The sequence below is a fragment of the Balaenoptera ricei genome, chromosome 3 (assembly GCF_028023285.1).
Source record: "Balaenoptera ricei isolate mBalRic1 chromosome 3, mBalRic1.hap2, whole genome shotgun sequence".
In the NCBI taxonomy this organism is placed as follows: Eukaryota; Metazoa; Chordata; class Mammalia; order Artiodactyla; family Balaenopteridae; genus Balaenoptera; species Balaenoptera ricei.
The window spans coordinates 96116900-96136598 of record NC_082641.1 but is presented as its reverse complement, the minus strand read 5'-3'; the positions used below and the strand labels follow the sequence as shown (position 1 = coordinate 96136598).

General features: G+C 42.3%; 1 protein-coding gene and 1 pseudogene across 4 annotated transcripts in view; both read left to right on the top strand.

The window, feature by feature from the left end:
- The window catches only part of SEMA6A (semaphorin 6A), a 127657-nt gene extending 108966 nt beyond the window's left edge, over positions 1–18691 (top strand). For 3 of the 4 annotated variants that reach the window (XM_059916922.1, XM_059916920.1, XM_059916919.1), the window contains one exon: positions 15256–18691. In XM_059916922.1, the coding sequence (XP_059772905.1) occupies positions 15256–16454 (1199 nt within the window). In that variant the 3' untranslated portion in view covers positions 16455–18691. Of the gene's footprint in view, positions 1–9521; positions 9545–15255 lie in introns of those variants that run through there. The other variant, XM_059916925.1, reaches the window with a different exon arrangement.
- On the top strand, positions 17929–18689 carry LOC132362448 (uncharacterized; annotated as a pseudogene).
- Positions 18692–19699: the final 1008 nt, after the last annotated feature.

Here is a 19699-nt window from a genome sequence, read left to right as displayed (position 1 = left end):
AGTCGATATATACAAAAATGTTCCCATTTGATTGGAAATGCCAGAGCTTATATATACGCTTATATATTTTGGGAAATCTTTAAAACAAGATATTATCACATTATTATATTTAGTCAAGAAGATGTCATTACAGACAAGGAAAAGATGTGGAAACAGAATTTAAATTAGAGATCAAATGAATAATTTAAACTAAAATGTACAGCAAATGCTGAATATATTTTAATCAATGTACAAGCTATTCTGTAAGCAATTTTTAGTTTGGGAAATAACATTCCAGTAAGATTCAGAAGGTCTGTGAAGAATGATGCGTATACTGGCCACACTGCGTAGCAATCCTGAATGGAACTGTATAAATCATAGAGTTTATCAACAATCCTCTTTACAGTCAATTATTGATTCCTCAAAGCCATCATAGCCTCCAAGTAGGACATGTCACATCTGACGTGAGATGATTTAGATGGCTCAGAGACACCATGGCCTTCAGGAATACTGAATCATGCGGTGGAAAGTTAATGCCCCTTTCATTTCTCTTTCCGTCTTCTTGGTTATGTCAAGGCAAAAGTCCTAGTTTGGTGCTTTAACAACTCCAGAAGCTTGCTACTATCCTTTTGAGAAGAAAGAACAGGCTTTAGATTGGGGGCTTTGCCATGCAGCTGGAGCTAGCTGGAACAAACATTGTTTTGCTTTCAGTTAATTTTATTTCTATGGTTACCTTCTATCTATGAAAAGTGACACTTTTTTCCATTTATGATAATGATATGAAGTTTCCACTTGAAACGCACCTTAAAGGTAATTTAAATTAAATATTAAGTAACTACTAATGCAGGAAGTATAGGGATACAGAGGTGTAAAAAGTAAATAACATGGTAAGTGAGGCTCATTGATTTCACCAGAACTGTAGCATTGGTAGCTGGTGAGTAAAGTGTGGGTAACTCTGGCCTGGAGCAATTTAAAAAGTCCAGTGATGATTAAACTAGACCAAAACTGTGCTTCTGGCATTTGGAAGAACGAGGCTGAATACTGGCCCTACCTTCTGGCTGGGCTCCGAGCACTGCAGTTATACGACCTAGTGCTCTTCTGATTTCTCTTCCAACTACTGAGCTTTGTGATTAGGGATGAGAAGTTTGGTCAAGTAGGAATTGAGAGTAAAATGGATTTAGACTAAAAACAGATTAGTCATTCTAGGCTTGTTAAGCACCTGGCGAGATGATTCTCCAGACCAGCAGTGAGCATCCAAGTGTAGACTGCAGCTCGTTATTTCCCAAATTGTGGCCCAGGGAAAGTTTACCTCCAGCACTTCTGCTTCCCGCCTACTTTTCTGAGATCTGTAAGGACTCTTGGGCTACAGCATGTTCCCCCGACTTGGCAGTAGCCTACACTTGACCCTTCTTTCCCTTTTCTCTCTTTCAAACTTTACCTATTCTGAGTCCCAAACCCTCAGAGCCAGGCTTTCTTCATGAACAGGCTAGGAAATCCCATTTTAAGAGAGTATATTTGGTAACAGAGCCTGGCCCAATAGCTTCTGCGTTTTAACAATCTGCAATGCTTAAAATCTAATGGATGAAGGATTTTAAAGCATCTCAGTTCTCCCAATGGGGAAAGTGATTTCTTGGTTCCTATCAAGTCATATGCAGGTGATCTGATTTACAGAGAAAATTATTGCTGATGACAGTAATAAAGGGAGAAAAATAAGATTCTCTTCTTTCCCTGACTCCTAAACTTGGACTGCATTTTCTCTGCCGTTTCTTCAGTAACATTACATAACAAAAATGTTTTCTGAGGCGTCTTCAAGCAAAATTTATTACTGGCTCTACAGCACAGTATTGGATGCCAATAAGGAGTTAGAGGCTAAACTAGAGATAGACATAGTTCCTGTCCAAGAAATATCAAACTGCGAGACAGATGAAGCACGCAAAGACACAAAAATGCACCAAAAAGCCTTTACGACCACTACTGTCTTTGTGAACAAGGCAAAACGGTGCACGGCAGCTTTTAGAAAAAGATATTAGACAACCGAAGACAACCTGGCTGAACACATCAAGGACATAGCACTTGGAAACGGCTTCTCTGTCCCCTTCAGTACCAATATTATAGCAGTCATATATCACTTGACAAGGAGGATGAGGGAAGTGAGGTACATCTGGTACAGGACTCATATTTAAAAGTTTTGTGGAAATGCTGGCAAACTCAGGCTCTTTTTGAACATCCTGAGCTTTATTTAAAAAAAAAAAAAAAACTTAACTCCATGGTAATTTGCATAGCTTTTATTAGTAAAACCTATAGTATCACAGCCATTTTAAAATGTGATGGCAGAACAGGACCGTCTTGGAAGAGAACTCAGAGAAAGGGGTTGAGAGGGGTTCTATTTGATGGGGAAGGGGCTGCTAGCGGGGGGGGGGGACAAAGGGCTCCAACTTCCACCTAACAATCGACGACTAACTCAACCAGGTAGGAACATGCAGCGTCAGGGCCAGGGAACACTAAGAGATGGGGGACTGATTGCTGTTGTTCCAACAACGCTTCTGAATTAGAGTTTCCCTATTTCTGGTTTTGAGGGTTAAAGGAAAGGTATCTTTCAAAGTTCATAAGAAAGTTGGCATCTAAGTTGCTGTTGTTGCTGATAAAGATACAATTCTTGAAATTTAGTCCATTAGTATATTTTTAAATTTGTAAATTGTGCTAAACCTGCCCCGTAAAGGCTTACTATCATTTTTGTTATGCTCTGTTAAGCTATTTTAATCTCCAAAAGTTTAGAGTGAGTCTGAAGAATATTTATGGGGAACCAGTAGAAGCCCATTATTTGGAGGTAGAAGAGTAGGGTTGCTACATAAAATACAGAGTGCTCAGTTAAATGTGAATTTCAGATAAACCATGAATAATTTTTTAGTATAAGTATGCCCCACCTACTGCACGGGACATACTTATACTAAAACATTATTATTTATCTGAAGTTGAAATTTAACCAGGAATTCTCTATATTTATTTGCTACCTGGCAATCCTATTGAAGAGGTTGCTGATAACTTCTTCAGTGAGTATATAAGATCTAATCTCTAGCCTACATTTGCCCTTCAACTCTTAGAAAATCTAGAATAACCCATATAAGAGGAATTAAAGTAAAAATTTCATTCTGTGAAAAATATTATCATTGTATTTAATTCCAGAGAAATATCACTAAAAGTTGTATATGCGTTTGAAATATGTTAGAGTAATTTTAAAAATTATCACTGAAAGCAAGCTTCCAAATGCCACTTTTCAGGGAAAAAGGCTTAGAAATCAAACTGTTCCTAAACAAGGGTATGATTAAAACTACTGTTTCTTTCTAATTTTAATTTAACCTCAGGTTTTTATCAACAGTTATGTAAACTATATGGGGTTATTTTTCTTCTTCAATTATATGGCTGCCTTTGTTTGTTTGTTTGTTTTCATTTCTCATTTCCACGACTTTGAAGGATATGAACTGGAATCAGAGCACTAGAAAATAATAGTTAATAGTTAATTTAATTTAAGAGAAAATGTAATAATGGTAACAATAACCCTAGACTCAAAGAAAGGCAAAATGGCAACGTTTGTTCACTTCTTTCTTCGTTCATTCAACAGACGTTCAGCAAACATGCGCTACATATAAGGCTTCTGCTGAATGCTACAGTACACACTGATCTGATCCAGCATAAGCCCTGCACTCAAGGAGCTTGCAGTTTAGCAGGGGGTACACACAGGTGACATCCTGGTTAGCAGTGGGGCAGAGTGAAATCTGAGAGTAAGAGAAGCATGTAAAAGGGCCAGAAAGGGAATTGAGATTAAAAGTCATGCTAAGGGGTTTTGGCTTTACCTGTAAGCAGTGGGTGATAGGAAGGAAGATGGGTGGCAGGGAAGGAAATGCAGAGGTCAAGAGATCGACAGATGACAGATATATAATAAATTGATTATTCAGTCATATTAGGTGGTTAATTGCACATACACAATAAGCTTGGGAGATGGAATCTTGCATCAATTTTGGATCTGAAGTGTGTTTCCACACATCACTGGCATTTTCTGTAGATGATCCTTGCCAAGCTAAGAGCTCTATCCTAGGTAAGGCCCCAAGCAAGCTCAGCTCCAGACTCGGCCTCCTCTATCACTTTAGTTAAAACACTGGGGTGCAGGGCACATGGCAGACTTTTCATCCAGAACAGATTTTGAAATTGGTGGGGAGACTGAGAAAGAAATGGTAATATAATCCAGGGTGCCACCATTTATTTTACTAAATTAATATTTCTTTATCACCTGCCGGAAAAGGAATCTATCTGTAGTCTCTGGCTTTTCTTTGAGGCACCCAGGAAAATGATAGATTGTGAGGTCAGGTGCTGGGCTCTCTACTGGAAGACATGGAAGTTTCCCTGTGAGTGTGTGGTGGGGAGGATGCCCACGTGGTCGGCCGTAATTGTTCTTTCAGCAACGCGGGCAGAGATGTAGATTTGATCTAATTAATTTTGCATCCTCTTGACAACTTGCTGAATTTATCGAAGGTCTTGATGAGATTATTGCGGAAAGGGTAGAAGGAAAAAAAGTTAAATGTCAGCCATGTAGAAAGCTGTTTCATCTCCCTGCCTGCCTGAATCTGAACACCAATATTTGAATTTTCTTTTCTAGAGATACCAATTAAACCTTTTTCTCTTCACCTAACATCATTTTCTCAAAAAAAAATGAAGAACTTAAATTATGATTCTAGAGACTTTCATTTTTTCTTTTAAAATCAGCAACTTAAACCTTGGGGTATTAAAAAAATCAATTCACCTTCTAAAAGTGCTACTTACTTTCATCTGTAGCCACTTTTTCAAGCCACATCACCCTTGACATGAATTCATTTTGCTCCCACCCTTTTCCTTCAGTCTTTTTTTTTTTTCCATTCCCTCCTATCTTTTGCACAAAAACACACACAAATGACAAAGTTTTCTGACAGCTTAATGGAACTTTCAAGGACTACAGGGACTAGGTTAGGCATGATCGTATTAACTGAACATCTGGTGTAGTTAAAAATGTGCTCTTTAATTGGTTCAACTGCACTGTGTTCATCTAAAATTTGTTTTGTCCTAACAATAAAATTGTGAAGAGTCGACGTATATTTTGGAGCATGAGTAATAATGGGAAAATAATATTAGCTTTGTCTCAAAACTGTCTTTCTGATAGGCTCGTTTCTTGGAGTTTAAAAAAAAAAAAATGCTTGTAACACACAAGTTTTACTTTGCAAACCTTGCTGCTCCACCAACAAAGTAGTCTAGCAAGGGCAAAAGAGTGGAAACCGGGAAATTTCTTGAGGACAGCCTCTCTTTTCTTGACATTATACATGAGAATGGCCTTAAAAGCTGCAAGAGTTGCTCAGAATACATAATTCATGCCACTGCCATGGAGAGAAAGAGGACAGAAGAGCTGTGTCCACTCGCTGGTCCCAGGGAGACACAGGCTGTGCAAGTAATAAACAGGTGAAGTCCTGCAAAGCACGTGCACTGCACTGCGGGCCTGAGCAGACCTGCAAGAATGCTATCAGAGGTCAGTCTCCCAGCACTTCAGTGGTAGAAAGGCCCTGGAGTCAACTAGTGAAACGCAGTTGGATAAATTCACGTATACTGGGTATAGAGTACACAGCTCTTAATCGGTGTCAGAAAGCTAATTATGGGCCGTATGAAGGTTTGTCATCCTTAATTAGTATTTCTTAAGCTCTTGTAAGTCTACAATTGGGCGTTATCTTTGTAAAGAGATTCCTTTTTAACGGGATAACAGGAATGTCCCACTGCGATTATTTTTAAAATTTGTATTTTTTAAAAGATGCACTCTTTTTCAAATATGTATCTGCACTTAGATTTCTTCGCTAAAGGCAGGCGCAGCCAGTATGAACTGTACAGAAATAATGGAAGTTCAGTACAGTCACCACTGACAATGCTTTGTTAGAAGGGAAAATGATGTCAAGAAATTTATAAGGCAGCAAACTGCGTTATGCCTAACCTTTTGGACATATTAGAGCTTGCTGTTTCCAGTCCTACAGCCTCTTATTATTCTTAAATAATAGATAACACTGGACACAATCATCTGACATTTGTTAAGGTAATAAATACACCGTAAGTGATGATGGGTCTTGCACTCCATGATTTAAAAGCACACAGCAGAAATTTAATGTAACTTAAAATGTCTTATGTAGTTCTATGGATTTGCACATTCAGTTCAACTCAGCAGATGTGTAAGCACAGAGCTCCGCTGAGGGCACTTTTGTACCAGGCATTTTTATTACTGCAAAGCAGGACCTTAATTTGGGGAATGAAACATGAGCTCAGGTCCCTTCTTCCATCCAGAAAAGAAAGGAAAAGAATCTTCCTGAGTTTCTTATTCTCTTGTCCAATCATGGAGATGTAAGGGAAAAGATCCCCTGAATCATTATCAGATGTTGCTTGATGGCTGTGCATTGCTTGAGTGGAGTTGATTTCAAGGTGACATGTGATGCAAGCTTTAAAGGAGGTTGCTGTATTCAATAGTGAGTTCCTACCAAGCTTCTGCTGCTTCTGTCCCTGGGACCCCGTCCTGACTGGGCTCTCTAGTACCAACCACTACCTGATGGCTCCTGCGACAGAGACGGGGAGCATCAGCAATTCCCCTGTCTTTATGCTGAGGCAAATAAAGAGACCATGTGCATTCTTCCAGCAGCTTTTGGCTCTAGCATATTGGGTTGATTCTGTTACAGAAGTAGTGGTACAACATTTTAGGCCATATGTCAAGCTTTTGTCAGGTACCAAGGGAAAGTGTTAGGGATGTGTTTGTCTCTCCAATAAAACCTTATCAATTTTGTATTCTTTGTCAGAATACAGCAACTGCAAGAAAATGTCATACACGAGACCCACTAAAGAGTCATACTTTAGTGAACATCAAGGAAGACTATTTATTCATTTTTTTACAAATAATTTTGAAAGTCTGGCTATACACTGCCTCAGTGGTGTCTGGGGTTGGACTTTAAAGCATAACACCTTGATGCTGTTTTCTGGAATATTATTCATATCATTTAGGGCAGTGCCTCTCAAGCTTTAGTGAACATACAAATCATCTGGAGGCCATATTAAAACATAGATTTCTGAACCCAATCTCCAGAGATTCAGATTCAGAAGGTCCGAGTAGGACCCAAGGATCTGTATTTCTAACAAGTTCCTGGTGATGCGGATGCTGAGTAATACTGATTTAGGACACCTTCCAAGTTGTATGGGCTATCTTATTTAAGGTCACTTTCCAAGATTTTGTTGTATTTTTAAATCCTTATTTCTCCATTCTTGGCTAATACACTTGAACCCAACCAAAGTGTTCCATCAAAATGGCCTATCTGGGACCATGCAGAAGGCAGGTAACTTGTCAGAAATTCTAGAAACACTCCCCTTACATTATTAATTGAGCATTAACATGTGTTCTGCACAATGCCCAAGATCATACAGCTAGTTACTTATAGATCCAAGACTTAAACCCAGGTCTTTACGACCTCAAGATTTACGTTCTTAACCAGTAATACCCAGCCCCATCTATAACCCAGATCCCAAGAACTATATTTCCAGCAAGTTTAAGTTTTAGGAGTATTGAAACAAACCTATTTCCTCGTATTTGTTTTATCTTCACTTGGCAGAGGAAAAAAAAAAAATCAAAGCACTGCAAATAATCCAAAGAATCACCTGAATTTCACAATTTTATAAGGAGATCCACTTCCCTATTTTGTAGCTTTGATGCCTCTTAAGAGAGCAAAGGAAGATGGGACCAGGAAGCTGGAAAACAGAAATGCTTTGTCTGGTTTCAAAAACTATTTAGATGTTGGGTTTCCAGCCTTATTAGAAAGAAAACATCAAAAGGAAGGAAGATAAACCATGCAAATTCTGCTTAAAACTTTGCCCATCTGAAATAGTCATTACCTTTACAAAGACAGTGACAGTCCTAACACATGGAACCACAGATCAACATTCCAGAGCATGGCTTTTTAAAATGATCTCATCATGACCCCCGGTCTAGACCTCAATCTCCGCTCTGGGTGTAGCACGCCCCCTGGCAGTGCCGAGTCTAAAACAGTGGAGCAGACGAGGAACAGTGAACCCAGAACTCCCACTGGCACAGAGGGGAAAATGAAGTTTTATGCGCACTCTCCCTTTCCCTCCTGTGATGGCATCCCAACAACAAGTAAAAAATGTATCAATTTCAAAGGTGATAGAACTGGAAGTGGATTCATCTGCAGACAACCACAGTCAGTATTATTTCAATTTGTGAGTTTTAAAATAGCTTCTGAACTGAGGATGTTAAACAGCCAGGAAGCTGTCTCTACTTTGGCATGGTCAGTCATTAACTTGATACCCATCTTGAAGACCATGGCCCCTCCCGGCACCTAATCTTCAGCCTGCCAGGAGAAAAAAAAAAAAAAAAAAAAATTGAAAATAAAAGAAAAAGGAAAGTTTGAGTTATAAACTCTGAGCCCATTTCCACAGCTGCTGGCAGTTCAGTTTATTTCTAAGCCATCTGGTTCGCATTATGCAGTAAGACAAGGAGAAGGCTGCTTCCTGCCGAGATAACCACAGAGAGCTCCCACTGCACTTTCCGTGTGGTCATCTCCGTGGGCTGGGGTGTGGCTTTGAGGATAAATTGTCTCCAGTTAGGGTTTTCCCCCTATTTGTTTTTTTCTCTCTTTAATAGGGATTACAGCAGGCCCTCTGTGGTTAGCAGCGGTGGTGGTGCTTGGCCCGTGACTCGTTCATTCATTCATACTGCCTTGCAGGACTGTGAGGTTGGCATTTTGTTGCAATAAGATTTTCAAACAAGAAAGGTTGGGTTGTTAGATTCCATCCACCCAAGTTGTTATGAGGATTTCAAGGAAATTACAGGCTTGTCTTACTATAAAGCAGAATCAAGAGTCTATTTTTAGGGCATCCCACTCCAGGGCTTTTCTTGGTATTTTGCCATCTTTCTTAGCTCTCAGACCCAACACGAACCCCGCTCTGGCTCGACGATGGAGGAAATGTCCATATTCCTTTTTGCCTTTGCATATTTCTCTAAAGGACACAGAGGGGCTTTGTTGTCTTTGTGGTCACCAGGTCCGCTTTACACAGATGCCTATTAATCACTTCACTATGGCTACAGACACATCCATCATATCACAGCAGCTCTGAAACAGACAGTCCAGTGAACAGGGGTGAGAGAGGAAAGTGTGCACTTAACCATTTCAAGGTACTGGCTGCCTAAGGTCTCACGTACTTAGCAAGGTAACTGGGATGGGGATGGGTAGGGCTCTTCCTTGGGACTTACTTTAATAGGTGCAATAGATTTCATGTATTTTTTCTTTGTCTGTTTGCCTTCATTTTTTCATAGGACAGATAACATCTCCCAGGTATGTCTGTATGATGCAGGGGATAAGTACAGTTGAAGACAGAGTCTTAATTTTAATAACAGTAATAATAAATTCAAGTAGACTGGCTGTGCTTTTGATGCAAAGGTACTGACTCTTTGAAGCCTGTATTTTTTTCAATAATGGATTCAGTGTGAAACAGAGTAAGCTGAACCCCGCTCTGACTCGATGGTCAGCTTCCTCAAGCAAGAAGACTGTTGAAATGACAGGTAAATTAAGCAATAACTTTCCTTCCAAAACTGACATGTCTTCTAAATATCTTTTTCAGACTTTCATGGCTTTTCACAGCCTGCTTCCAAATGGTGTTTAGCTCTCACTCCTATTTTTCCCCTGCAAGTACTCATTCATTCATGCATTCATTTACTATTTATTTAACAGCTATTTACTGAGCACCTTTATGCCTGGGGATTCAGCAGGAAGTCTCTCCTTCGTGGAGCTGTCTGGAGCAGTTTAGGTGTAAAAAACACACAGAGAGCAGGTCTCATTAGAGTGATGATTTTAGGATAAAGAGGTGCAGAGCTCTGGGGACACTTATAGAAGGAAGAGCTAACCTGGCTTGAGGGAGCTGGAGAAGGCTTCCTCATGTAAGCTGAGACCTAAAGGAGAAGATCAGAGGGATGGGAGGGAAGCAGGGATATTCCGGGCAGAGGGAGCAGGCTGTGTGAAAGCCCAGAAGCAAGTGCGAATGCAGCAGAGAGGCTGGTGCCTACAGCTAAGAGACTAGAAGGAAGTTGGACCACTGGCCATTACTGAACACAGCCTTCACTTTCCTCCCCTCCATGCCTTGGTTCTTGTTGCTGTCTCCACTTGAGTTGACATCCTATGCACCCTTAAGACTTAGCTCAAATGTCACCTCCTACCTAAAGCCTTTGCCCATCCATATTAGGTAGAAGCAATGCATCTCATGACGCTTCCGCACTTTGGATGTAGTTGATGTGTGCGCACCTACCTTCTCCCCGACTGGATCACAGGGTTTGTGCCTCCTTCACCTTTGTCTCCCCAAAACCCAGCACAGTACTTTCATCTGTGCTTAGTAAATGTTTGCTGCAAGATGCTTGCAACCAAAACCTTATTAGTCCAGGAGAGTGACAGTCAAGGCACCAAGAACATCACCATCAAGCCCTGAGTTAGGAGAGCATCTTTTCTGAGGTATGTTGTCCCAGAGCCTGGCGCTGGGCTCCCTGGGCAGACTAGAGACAACAGCAGAGTACCCGTGAGCTACCAAAAACCATTATTTAAATAAAGAATTTGATGTGTGAAATTTCAGAGTGCATTGACATAGTCATCGTAGGAAAAATCAGAACTGTGTTGGGTTTCCTCTTATTTCGCAGTTTGTAATTGTTCTTATTTTGAATTACATATTATAGGGCCTGGAGGGCGGGGTTGTTCATAATCTTTTCATTGCTTCAGCCTCTAAAGAGCTTCAAACTGCCCCCTCTGAGACCTCCTTCTAGCAGCATCTGAAAACTCTCTCACCTCAGAAAAAAAAAAAAGTGGAGATTCTATTCTTTCTCAGTTCTGCCAATTTAAGGCATGATTTCAGAGAAATCTCTAAGCCATTGTGTGTCTTGCTTCCTGCAGTAGGAAGGTGGAAAGAATAACCATTTAGCACCTCATGACTGGTGAGAAATAGCTGGTGGTTAATGAATCAATGCAAAGGGTTTTTCAGATACTGTTTTCATTACTAATGCCCCATTTTCAATTGGTGACAGCAGAAGGCCCAGGGGTTGGTGGAGGAAGGCATTTCAACAGCCCAGGGTGGAGCCAACTTCCCCCCTCTACAGTGGGGGAACCTGGGGAGGGAGTATACCACCCTACAAAGGCCCTCTACTTCCCCAGGGTTTAATTGCAACACCTGAAGCAATGATGTTTCTCCAGCTCCAGCCCTGTGTGCCCTTTGTAAAGATGCATTTGTTTTGAATTAGTCAATTCTACTGGAGCACTCAGTTGTTACAAATAATCCATTTACCCTCACCCTCTCTTGTGGAATTATCCCAGAACAAATGTCTTTTCATTTTTAAAAACAGTTTATCCTATTATTATTTTGAATACATACTGAGCACCTTTATAGATTCTTTTGCCTAATGGATGTTAGTATGATTACATTCTGTTTTATGATTAGAGATATGTTTCTGTGATTTCAGAAGCAAGGTTATACATAGTCACTCCAAAGATGACCCACCAAATTTAGAAGTCCATTTAAAAAATGTCTCTACAATGTATTGCAAACCCATTTCTTTAATAATCACTTATTAAATGTCCGACCTAAGAGCCCTGGGGATGGTTAGGATTATAAATGCATATAAAATATGGTCCCTGCCCTCAAGGAGCTGACTGCAGGATTATTATTCCTCCACTAGGAGTCTATAATCATTGTGTTTGCTCAACATTTCCCCCTGTTGTTGTTTTACTTACTTCAAAACTCAGGACCCATAGGCAGTCCTGAAACAGAGGTACATGTTCCCTGATGTCGCCTCATCGACCTTTGGCAACCCTTTGGCAACATTTGGACAGCGGAAGGTTTGGAGCTGGAAAGAACAGGTCTATCCCTCCCCTGGGAGACCTATAGCAAATGGGGTCTAATGGTGAAGCTATGACTGTTACTCTTAAGCCCTCGGTGAACTACTAACCCACCATTTCTCGTTTGTGGCTTCCTCTGACCTTTAGATTTGTCCAGCAAACTGCAGCACTTAAGCTCTTTCTTAATCATTATTTAAACTGATTCTTGTAACTACACAGTAAGGCATGAAGTGTGTTAACCCCACATTACAGATGGGAAAAACTGAGGCCCAGAGACGTTAAGTCATTTGCCCAAAGGTCACCCAGCAGTAAATGGGAGCTTAAAACTCCAGGCCTTTGGAGAGCTCTAGTGTTGCACTACCCCCGGCCTCACTGACAAGTCTGGTGTGTTCAATCCTGCGCAGTGACCACTGGCAAAAAGTTGATGTAATCATTTGCCCTTTTTCATGATATCAGTAGAAAGCTTTAAGTTTGGAAGGCATTTTCCAAAAATAACTTTTAACGTCTTATCTTCTTGACTTTACTTTCAACTTAATCTCTGATCTGTTTCTAACTTTGGACATGGGGTTTCTGAATGTGCACACGTGGATGAGGGAAGCCACCTGCTTCACGGTAGACATCTCAAAGCCGAAGAAATGCAGAAAGGTTTTTTTGTTTGTTTGGTTGGTTGGTTTTTTTAACATCTTTACTGGAGTATCATTGCTTTACAATGGTGTGTTAGTTTCTGCTTTACAACAAAGTGAATCAGCTATATGCAAGAGGGATGTATATGCAGAAAGGTTTTTAAGGACACTATTTACATAACAAAATGAGCCAGAGAAAGCCGTCTGAGACACTATTTTTCTCAAAGGTCAGACCCTGCTTGATTTGTTAACAACCAGAAACCTGAACTCAAATATCATCCACTAAACGTTTTTCCCAGTGAAAGAGCGAGTGGGGTCCATGAGTCTAAGACAGTTAAGGACCTTCAGACATGAAAGGAAATTATTTGGGAGCTAAAAGTAAAGAAGCAATGGATAAACTTTAAAATTTTTGGAGTCTTCCCAATTAAACAAATGAAACAAATGGATTGCTCTAGCCTCCTGCTTTCTATGGTTCTCTTAAGTGGAGGTGGTAATTTAAATTGTAAAATCCCAAAGTCAATTGTAGATAACTACCTACCACAAGTACGACTCTACTGGGGAGGCTCAGCCTCCATAAATACAGTTGGCTGGAAGGGACCCACGAAATACCCACTGCTATGAAAATATTTAGTACCCCGCATCGGTGACATCACCAAGTCAATAAGCAAAATTAAACCCATTTTATTCACAGGTGTACATTTTTTGTGCCATCACATGTAGGTGGTTAAAAATGATGTTCACTAGAAACCCACTCAAAACCAAAACTGAAAGAAAATCAGTTGCTATTTTAGCATTACAACAAGGAAATGCAAATTTAAGGAAGAAATTCTCATTAGCACAGCTCCCTGGTGACTAGGTAGTAAAACATATTTGGATACAAGACACCCCACTGTTTGGGGAGCTCCGCAACACATAAGGTGTGAGCTACAGCTGAATTTCCTGCTCGTTTTTGCTTCTCAGTTTCTACCCCTTAAAAGTTCATGAAGATAAATCTTGAAATATTTGACAAGTGTCACATATGGAAATTATTCAGTGTCTTACTATCTTTTCCCTGGGGTGAATTACCTCCCCTGCCCTTCAATACCAAGGGCATTTGTTTAATCACAGAATCTTTATTTCTCAAGAGATATTTGCTGCTTCTATTTATCCCCCCACCTGAAGTCACAATCCTTTGTCACAGGACAATCATTTCCACAGCAACCAACTATGATGTCACAATTCGGGGGAGGAGGAGAGGTCACAAAGAAAAGAGAAAGAAAACGTTTTCTTCTTCAGGCTAAGGTTTCTGAGTTTTAAAACCACTGCTTCACCAATCAAAATATTTTAGCAGAAAAACTCCGTGACAAACCTGCATTTCTTCAAGGTCTCAGCTGTGACACACAAAGCATTTCAGCAGAAGTGTAAGGGCTGTGTGTTGTGGGTTTGGGAAGGGATATTTTTATTTCATTTCATTCTAATTCTATGCCACTGATATCTGCCAGTAAAACACATTAAACATATTCCAGAAAGAGTTGATTTAGTCGATGAAAAATGTGTCTCCTGAGACCAGAGAAGGTACATTTTCTGTCTTACTATCATTTCCATAATAGGAACAATGTTTACATTTCCTCAGCCCATGCAGAGCCTCTAATGTATTCATGTTCTTTCACTCTCCAGAGGCAGGAATTGAGGTATTTGAAATTTTATTTTTTTAGCTACTGCATCAAGCACTTAAGATCTGACAATTGTGATGTGTATTCTCACTTGGTATTAAAAAATAAAAGCTTCAGTGTTTGCATTTGATTAGAGTCTCTCAGCTTGGTGGCTGATTAAGCAGGAACAGGGAAAGCCACTTTCTTCAGAAACACAGCATCTTGGTTAATGTAGTGTAAGATTATTGACAGGTAGAGCCACATAATTTTTATTAAACTGAAGAGATTAGCTCTGCTGAAGAATTTCACCGTGACAGCAAACTCTAGCTGTAATAATGATACCTGACACTTCTCAGACTCACTACAGGCGCCCAAATGGTCTCTTTTTCTAAATATTCTTTCAGCTCAAGTAAGGGAAGAGCTTCATTCAAACATTTAGCATATTCATCTGAAATTGAGTGTGCAAGGGTTTTTTTTTTCCTTTGTAGAGGTGATGCAAAATCAGCATAAACATTTGTAATCTGTGCGCTTTAGCTATTCTCTTACACTATAAATGATACACACTGTCCTTCCCCCAGTTGGTTGAAATGCTAACCAGCTTTTCTCCAGATAGAGGCCATGTTGCCCACAGGAAGTCATCAGCAAAGTCCCTGGAAGCCTGGAGTGGTGTGCAAATTTGTTCACTTAACATGCATAAAATTGTTGCCTATTCCCCCAGACTCAAAATATCTCGCGGTTTTAGGACCGGGAAGATTGAAAAGAGATGAGAGGGAAAGAAGGATAAATTTTGGAAAGGAAAAACTTCCATATTCCACAGAGTGAAGCAAAGTAGAAAGAGCCTGTACTTGAAAATACGGGGAAACACTTTTTCAGAACACAAAGAGGGCAACAATTGAAGTCTATTTACATACTTGGGGGTGGGGCGGGGAGGATTAATTAGTTAACGTTTGGCAAACGGTGTCTTGAAGACAAGTTCTGCAGAGGTGCTATTGTCACTTATTACTGTTATTAATTAACTGGGTGCATGCCAAACAAAAATAAGCCTCACGGTCTGCTTTCATTTCTTAACACCATATGCGATGTATTTTGCAGGAGTGATTCGGGAGAGTTATCTCAAAGGCCACGACCAGCTCGTTCCTGTCACCCTCCTGGCCATTGCGGTCATTCTGGCTTTTGTCATGGGAGCCGTCTTCTCGGGCATCATCGTCTACTGCGTCTGCGATCACCGTCGCAAAGACGTGTCCTCCGTGCAGCGCAAGGAGAAGGAGCTCACCCACTCGCGCCGCGGCTCCATGAGCAGCGTCACCAAGCTCAGCGGCCTCTTCGGGGACACCCAGTCCAAAGACCCCAAGCCGGAGGCCATCCTCACGCCACTCATGCACAACGGCAAGCTCGCCACTCCCAGCAACACCGCTAAGATGCTCATCAAGGCTGACCAGCACCACCTGGACCTGGCCGCCCTACCCACCCCGGAGTCCACCCCGACGCTACAGCAGAAGCGCAAGCCCAACCGCGGCAGCCGCGAGTGGGAAAGGAACCAGAACCTCATCAACGCCTGCACCAAGGACATGCCCCCCATGGGCTCCCCCGTGATCCCCACCGACCTGCCCCTGCGGGCCTCCCCCAGCCACATCCCCAGCGTGGTCGTGCTGCCCATCACGCAGCAGGGCTACCAGCACGAGTACGTGGACCAGCCCAAAATGAGCGAGGTGGCCCAGCTGGCGCTGGAGGACCAGGCGGCCACCCTGGAATATAAGACCATCAAGGAACATCTCAGCAGCAAGAGTCCCAACCATGGGGTGAACCTGGTGGAGAACCTGGACAGCCTGCCCCCCAAAGTCCCCCAGCGGGAGGCCTCCCTGGGTCCTCCCGGAGCCTCCCTGTCTCAGAACGGCCTGAGCAAGCGGCTGGAGATGCACCACTCCTCGTCCTACGGGCTTGATTATAAGAGGAGCTACCCCACGAACTCGCTCACGAGAAGCCACCAGGCCGCCACGCTCAAAAGAAACAATACTAACTCCTCCAATTCCTCCCACCTCTCCAGAAACCAGAGCTTTGGCCGGGGAGACAACCCACCCCCCGCCCCGCAGAGGGTGGACTCCATCCAGGTGCACAGCTCGCAGCCCTCGGGCCAGGCCGCGACTGTTTCGAGGCAGCCCAGCCTCAACGCCTACAACTCACTGACGCGGGCGGGGCTGAAGCGCACGCCCTCGCTAAAGCCGGACGTGCCCCCCAAACCTTCCTTTGCGCCCCTTTCCACATCCATGAAGCCCAACGATGCGTGTACATAATCCCTGGGGGAGGGGTCAGGTGTCGAACCAGCAGGAAAAGCTAGGCGCCCGCTCAGCTCAGCAAGGTTCTCGGCTGCTGAGCACCCACCCGACCAAGACGGCCGCGGCGGCGCCCAGGACGCTGGGTCCTCCCCTAGGACGCGGCGGGGGGGGGGGGGAGGGGGGCTCTCGAAAATTGGGCCAAGCGGTTCGGTGAAGGTTCGCGACGCGGGACTCACCTCCATTCTCTTCCTTCACTCTTCCCCCACACCCTGCAACAGGTCGGACTCACGAAAGACTTCAATCAGCATCACAAACATGAGCCAAAAGCACATACCCACCCACCCACCCAGCCCCGCGTGTGCGCCTGCGCGCAAGCCTGCGCGCACGCGCACATCACACACATGCACACACGCGCGCGTGAACAGCAATTGCAACATTGTGTCCATGACTGCACCAAGAGCTGCCCAGCTGGGCTAGCGTTGCAACCTGCAAAACGCAGATACATTTTTAAAAATCATGAAAATTAAAAAGAAAAAAAAAGAATTCATTGATAATTCTAACTCAGACGTTAACAAGGGCAGAAGTTTACTATGCGCAGATACTGTGAAATGCCCACCAGTGTTACAGCTTTCTGTTATAGCAGATGAATGCCATGTTGGGCAACTATGTCATAAATTTCTGCTCCTCTCTTTTAATGAAATAACCTGACCGTTAACGCAAGTAACTCTTTATTTATTTTTCACACTTTTTTTCCTTAAGGAAAGGACTCCTCCACATACCATCCTCTGAATAGCTCTTCAGAAAGTCCCTTGACAGTTAAACTATTTAACGCGAAATCCATTAACTGGAATAATTGAGTTTATTTTTACAATAAATTCACTGAGTAAATAAGTTACAGCTGGAATTCTGAGCTTTGTGTTTGGACTGATATCTAGCTAAAGGAAAAACTTAAGAGGGGAATATTTATTTAAATCTACCAGTTTAATTTGCTGGTCAGGTCCCTGGCTTATAACATGCAAAAGAGTAATTAGTTTAAAAGTCCTTCCAGATCCTAACTTCTAAAGCAACCAGGAGAGGAACTTTTAGAATGGAACATCGCGTCCCATTGCTGCCAACATGGCTTTGTCAGTGGTTCCTATTTTCTGTGAAGGCACCAGCTTGTGATATGCCATCTCATTTCACTTTGCATGTGAGACAGAAAACAAAATCCACCAACCGTGTGAACTAATTAATATGCTGGCTGCTACCTTGCATCAATTAATGGTTTGCTCACACAGGTTTTTCGTGGGGTTACATCTGTGAATAGCCTGTTTTCCACATGTAAATTTGTGCCTTACACCCTGAGTTGTGTACACTTGCAAACTGTCATTATGATCAACTTTTCCCCCTTTTGAAGTAAATGCAGATATTTATTTAACCCTCCCTCCCCCCAACCCCAGTCCAGCCCTCTGGAAGATTAGCGTCCAGCAGATGGAAGAAGAATGCAGTGGTGATGGTTACAACCCTGCAGCCTGGGAAAGCTGGGCGACACCACACCCTCCGATTCACACGTTCTTCTGGTCATGCCAACTCCAACCACCCTCTGGCCATTCTGCCAAGCGTGGACCCCAGTGTTGTGGGTGGCAAATCCCCTTTCTTCCTCCAGAGCTCCCTTCTTCCTTTGTATTCTCAGATCATTTCAAAATGATGATATCCTCATTAGCCAGCAGAAAAGGGACTAACGTCCCAGTCCTCGTTTCTGCTGTGTCCACTGCCTGGAGAACACAGCAGTGAGGTTGGGCAGGCATGTGGGTGGAGTCTCCAAGCCATGTGCTCAGCACACAGGTGCAATGCTCACAAAGAAATGACATGGAAATAGATGCAGGCAGGCTGGTCCCTGCTGTGATTAATGAGTAACTCCAAGTACAAGGCCAACCACAATGGATGCTACAAAAACGTTGACTGGGGCAAAAGGTTTTTAATTTTTTTTTATTTCTTTATCCTTTTGCGGTTATTGTTTGTAGGGGGAGGGGGTTGGGCGTGTGTTTTTCCCCTTGGTTTTCATTAGCTCAAGCACACACAAGGGACTTTTGTTTACTCTTATCACGAACAAAAGAATTGTCAACATACTGTAAACTGTGAGCATTGTTGTTGGTTGTTATCGGTTTTTTAAAACAGCTAAACAGTATATTTGGTGGTCTCTTTGTCTCTTTTTCATTTCCAGTTTGATCTTCTGGGTTTAGTTTTGTCTTTAAAAAAAAAAAAACTTTCTAAAAAAGACAGTTGGGGATAATTTTGAATTGGCTGTGAAAAGTGGTGCCTTCATAAACAGAGTGAGACCTGGGTGTGTAGCAAGGGCACGTGCACAGCCTTTTATTCCAAACACCCCTTGCAGTTTTGCTGTCGTTCGGGATAGGTTTTTGTTATTTCTGTGTTATGTTTTTGTTTTGTTTGTTTTGTTAGTGGAATCGATGTTCACACCCCGTGAGCTGAAACCATGAAACTTTGCTACGAACAGAGATATTGTCTTCTTCCTTCTATTTTCTTTAGAAATGTGGAACTTAGGAAGGTGATGGGTATATATCACCCTGCTACCTTCTTCCCCAAGCTTCACTCCCAGGAGTATTGAGGTGCAACACCTGCTCTCTCGTCCCCATGTGCGGGCATCAATGCCTCAGCTGTGTTACAGAGTCCTGTGTCAGACTTCCACCCCAGTCCCTGTATCCCACAACCCATCACTTGCGGTGTTAACCCTAAAATGCCCACAGGTATTGAGCTGGTCTTCTGCATTTAAGTATTTTCCCTTTTTCTTTTGCTCCCCACAGCGTGTGGGGAGAGGGTCCATAAACCTGAGTGTGCCTTTGCTTTCCACCCTTGCTAGACACTGGTAGATGCAACCAACTCAGATTTATATTTGTTGTAAAGTTGTAAAAATATTGTGATGTCACCAATTTTCCTTCCATCTCCACACCCCCTAACATCTGATTCACGACTTAATGTATGTTGTAAAAAAGAAAAAAAAAAGAAGGGAAAAAAAGACAAAAAGGCAAGGAAAAGGCTCTTTATTACTTAAAAGTAATAAAGCAAGACTGTTCTACATTCTCTTTTGTGTCCTGAATGCTTTTATTTGTCTCATAATTTCCCCCTTTTTCATCCTGCCCCTTTTTGGCTAGGATGCTCCTCTTTCCTCCATCTCTGTTTGGCTTCCAAAGCATAAATCACAACGTGGTTAGACCCATTTGTCTGCAATACCCACACCCTGCTCCCCAAATTATTGATGTGTT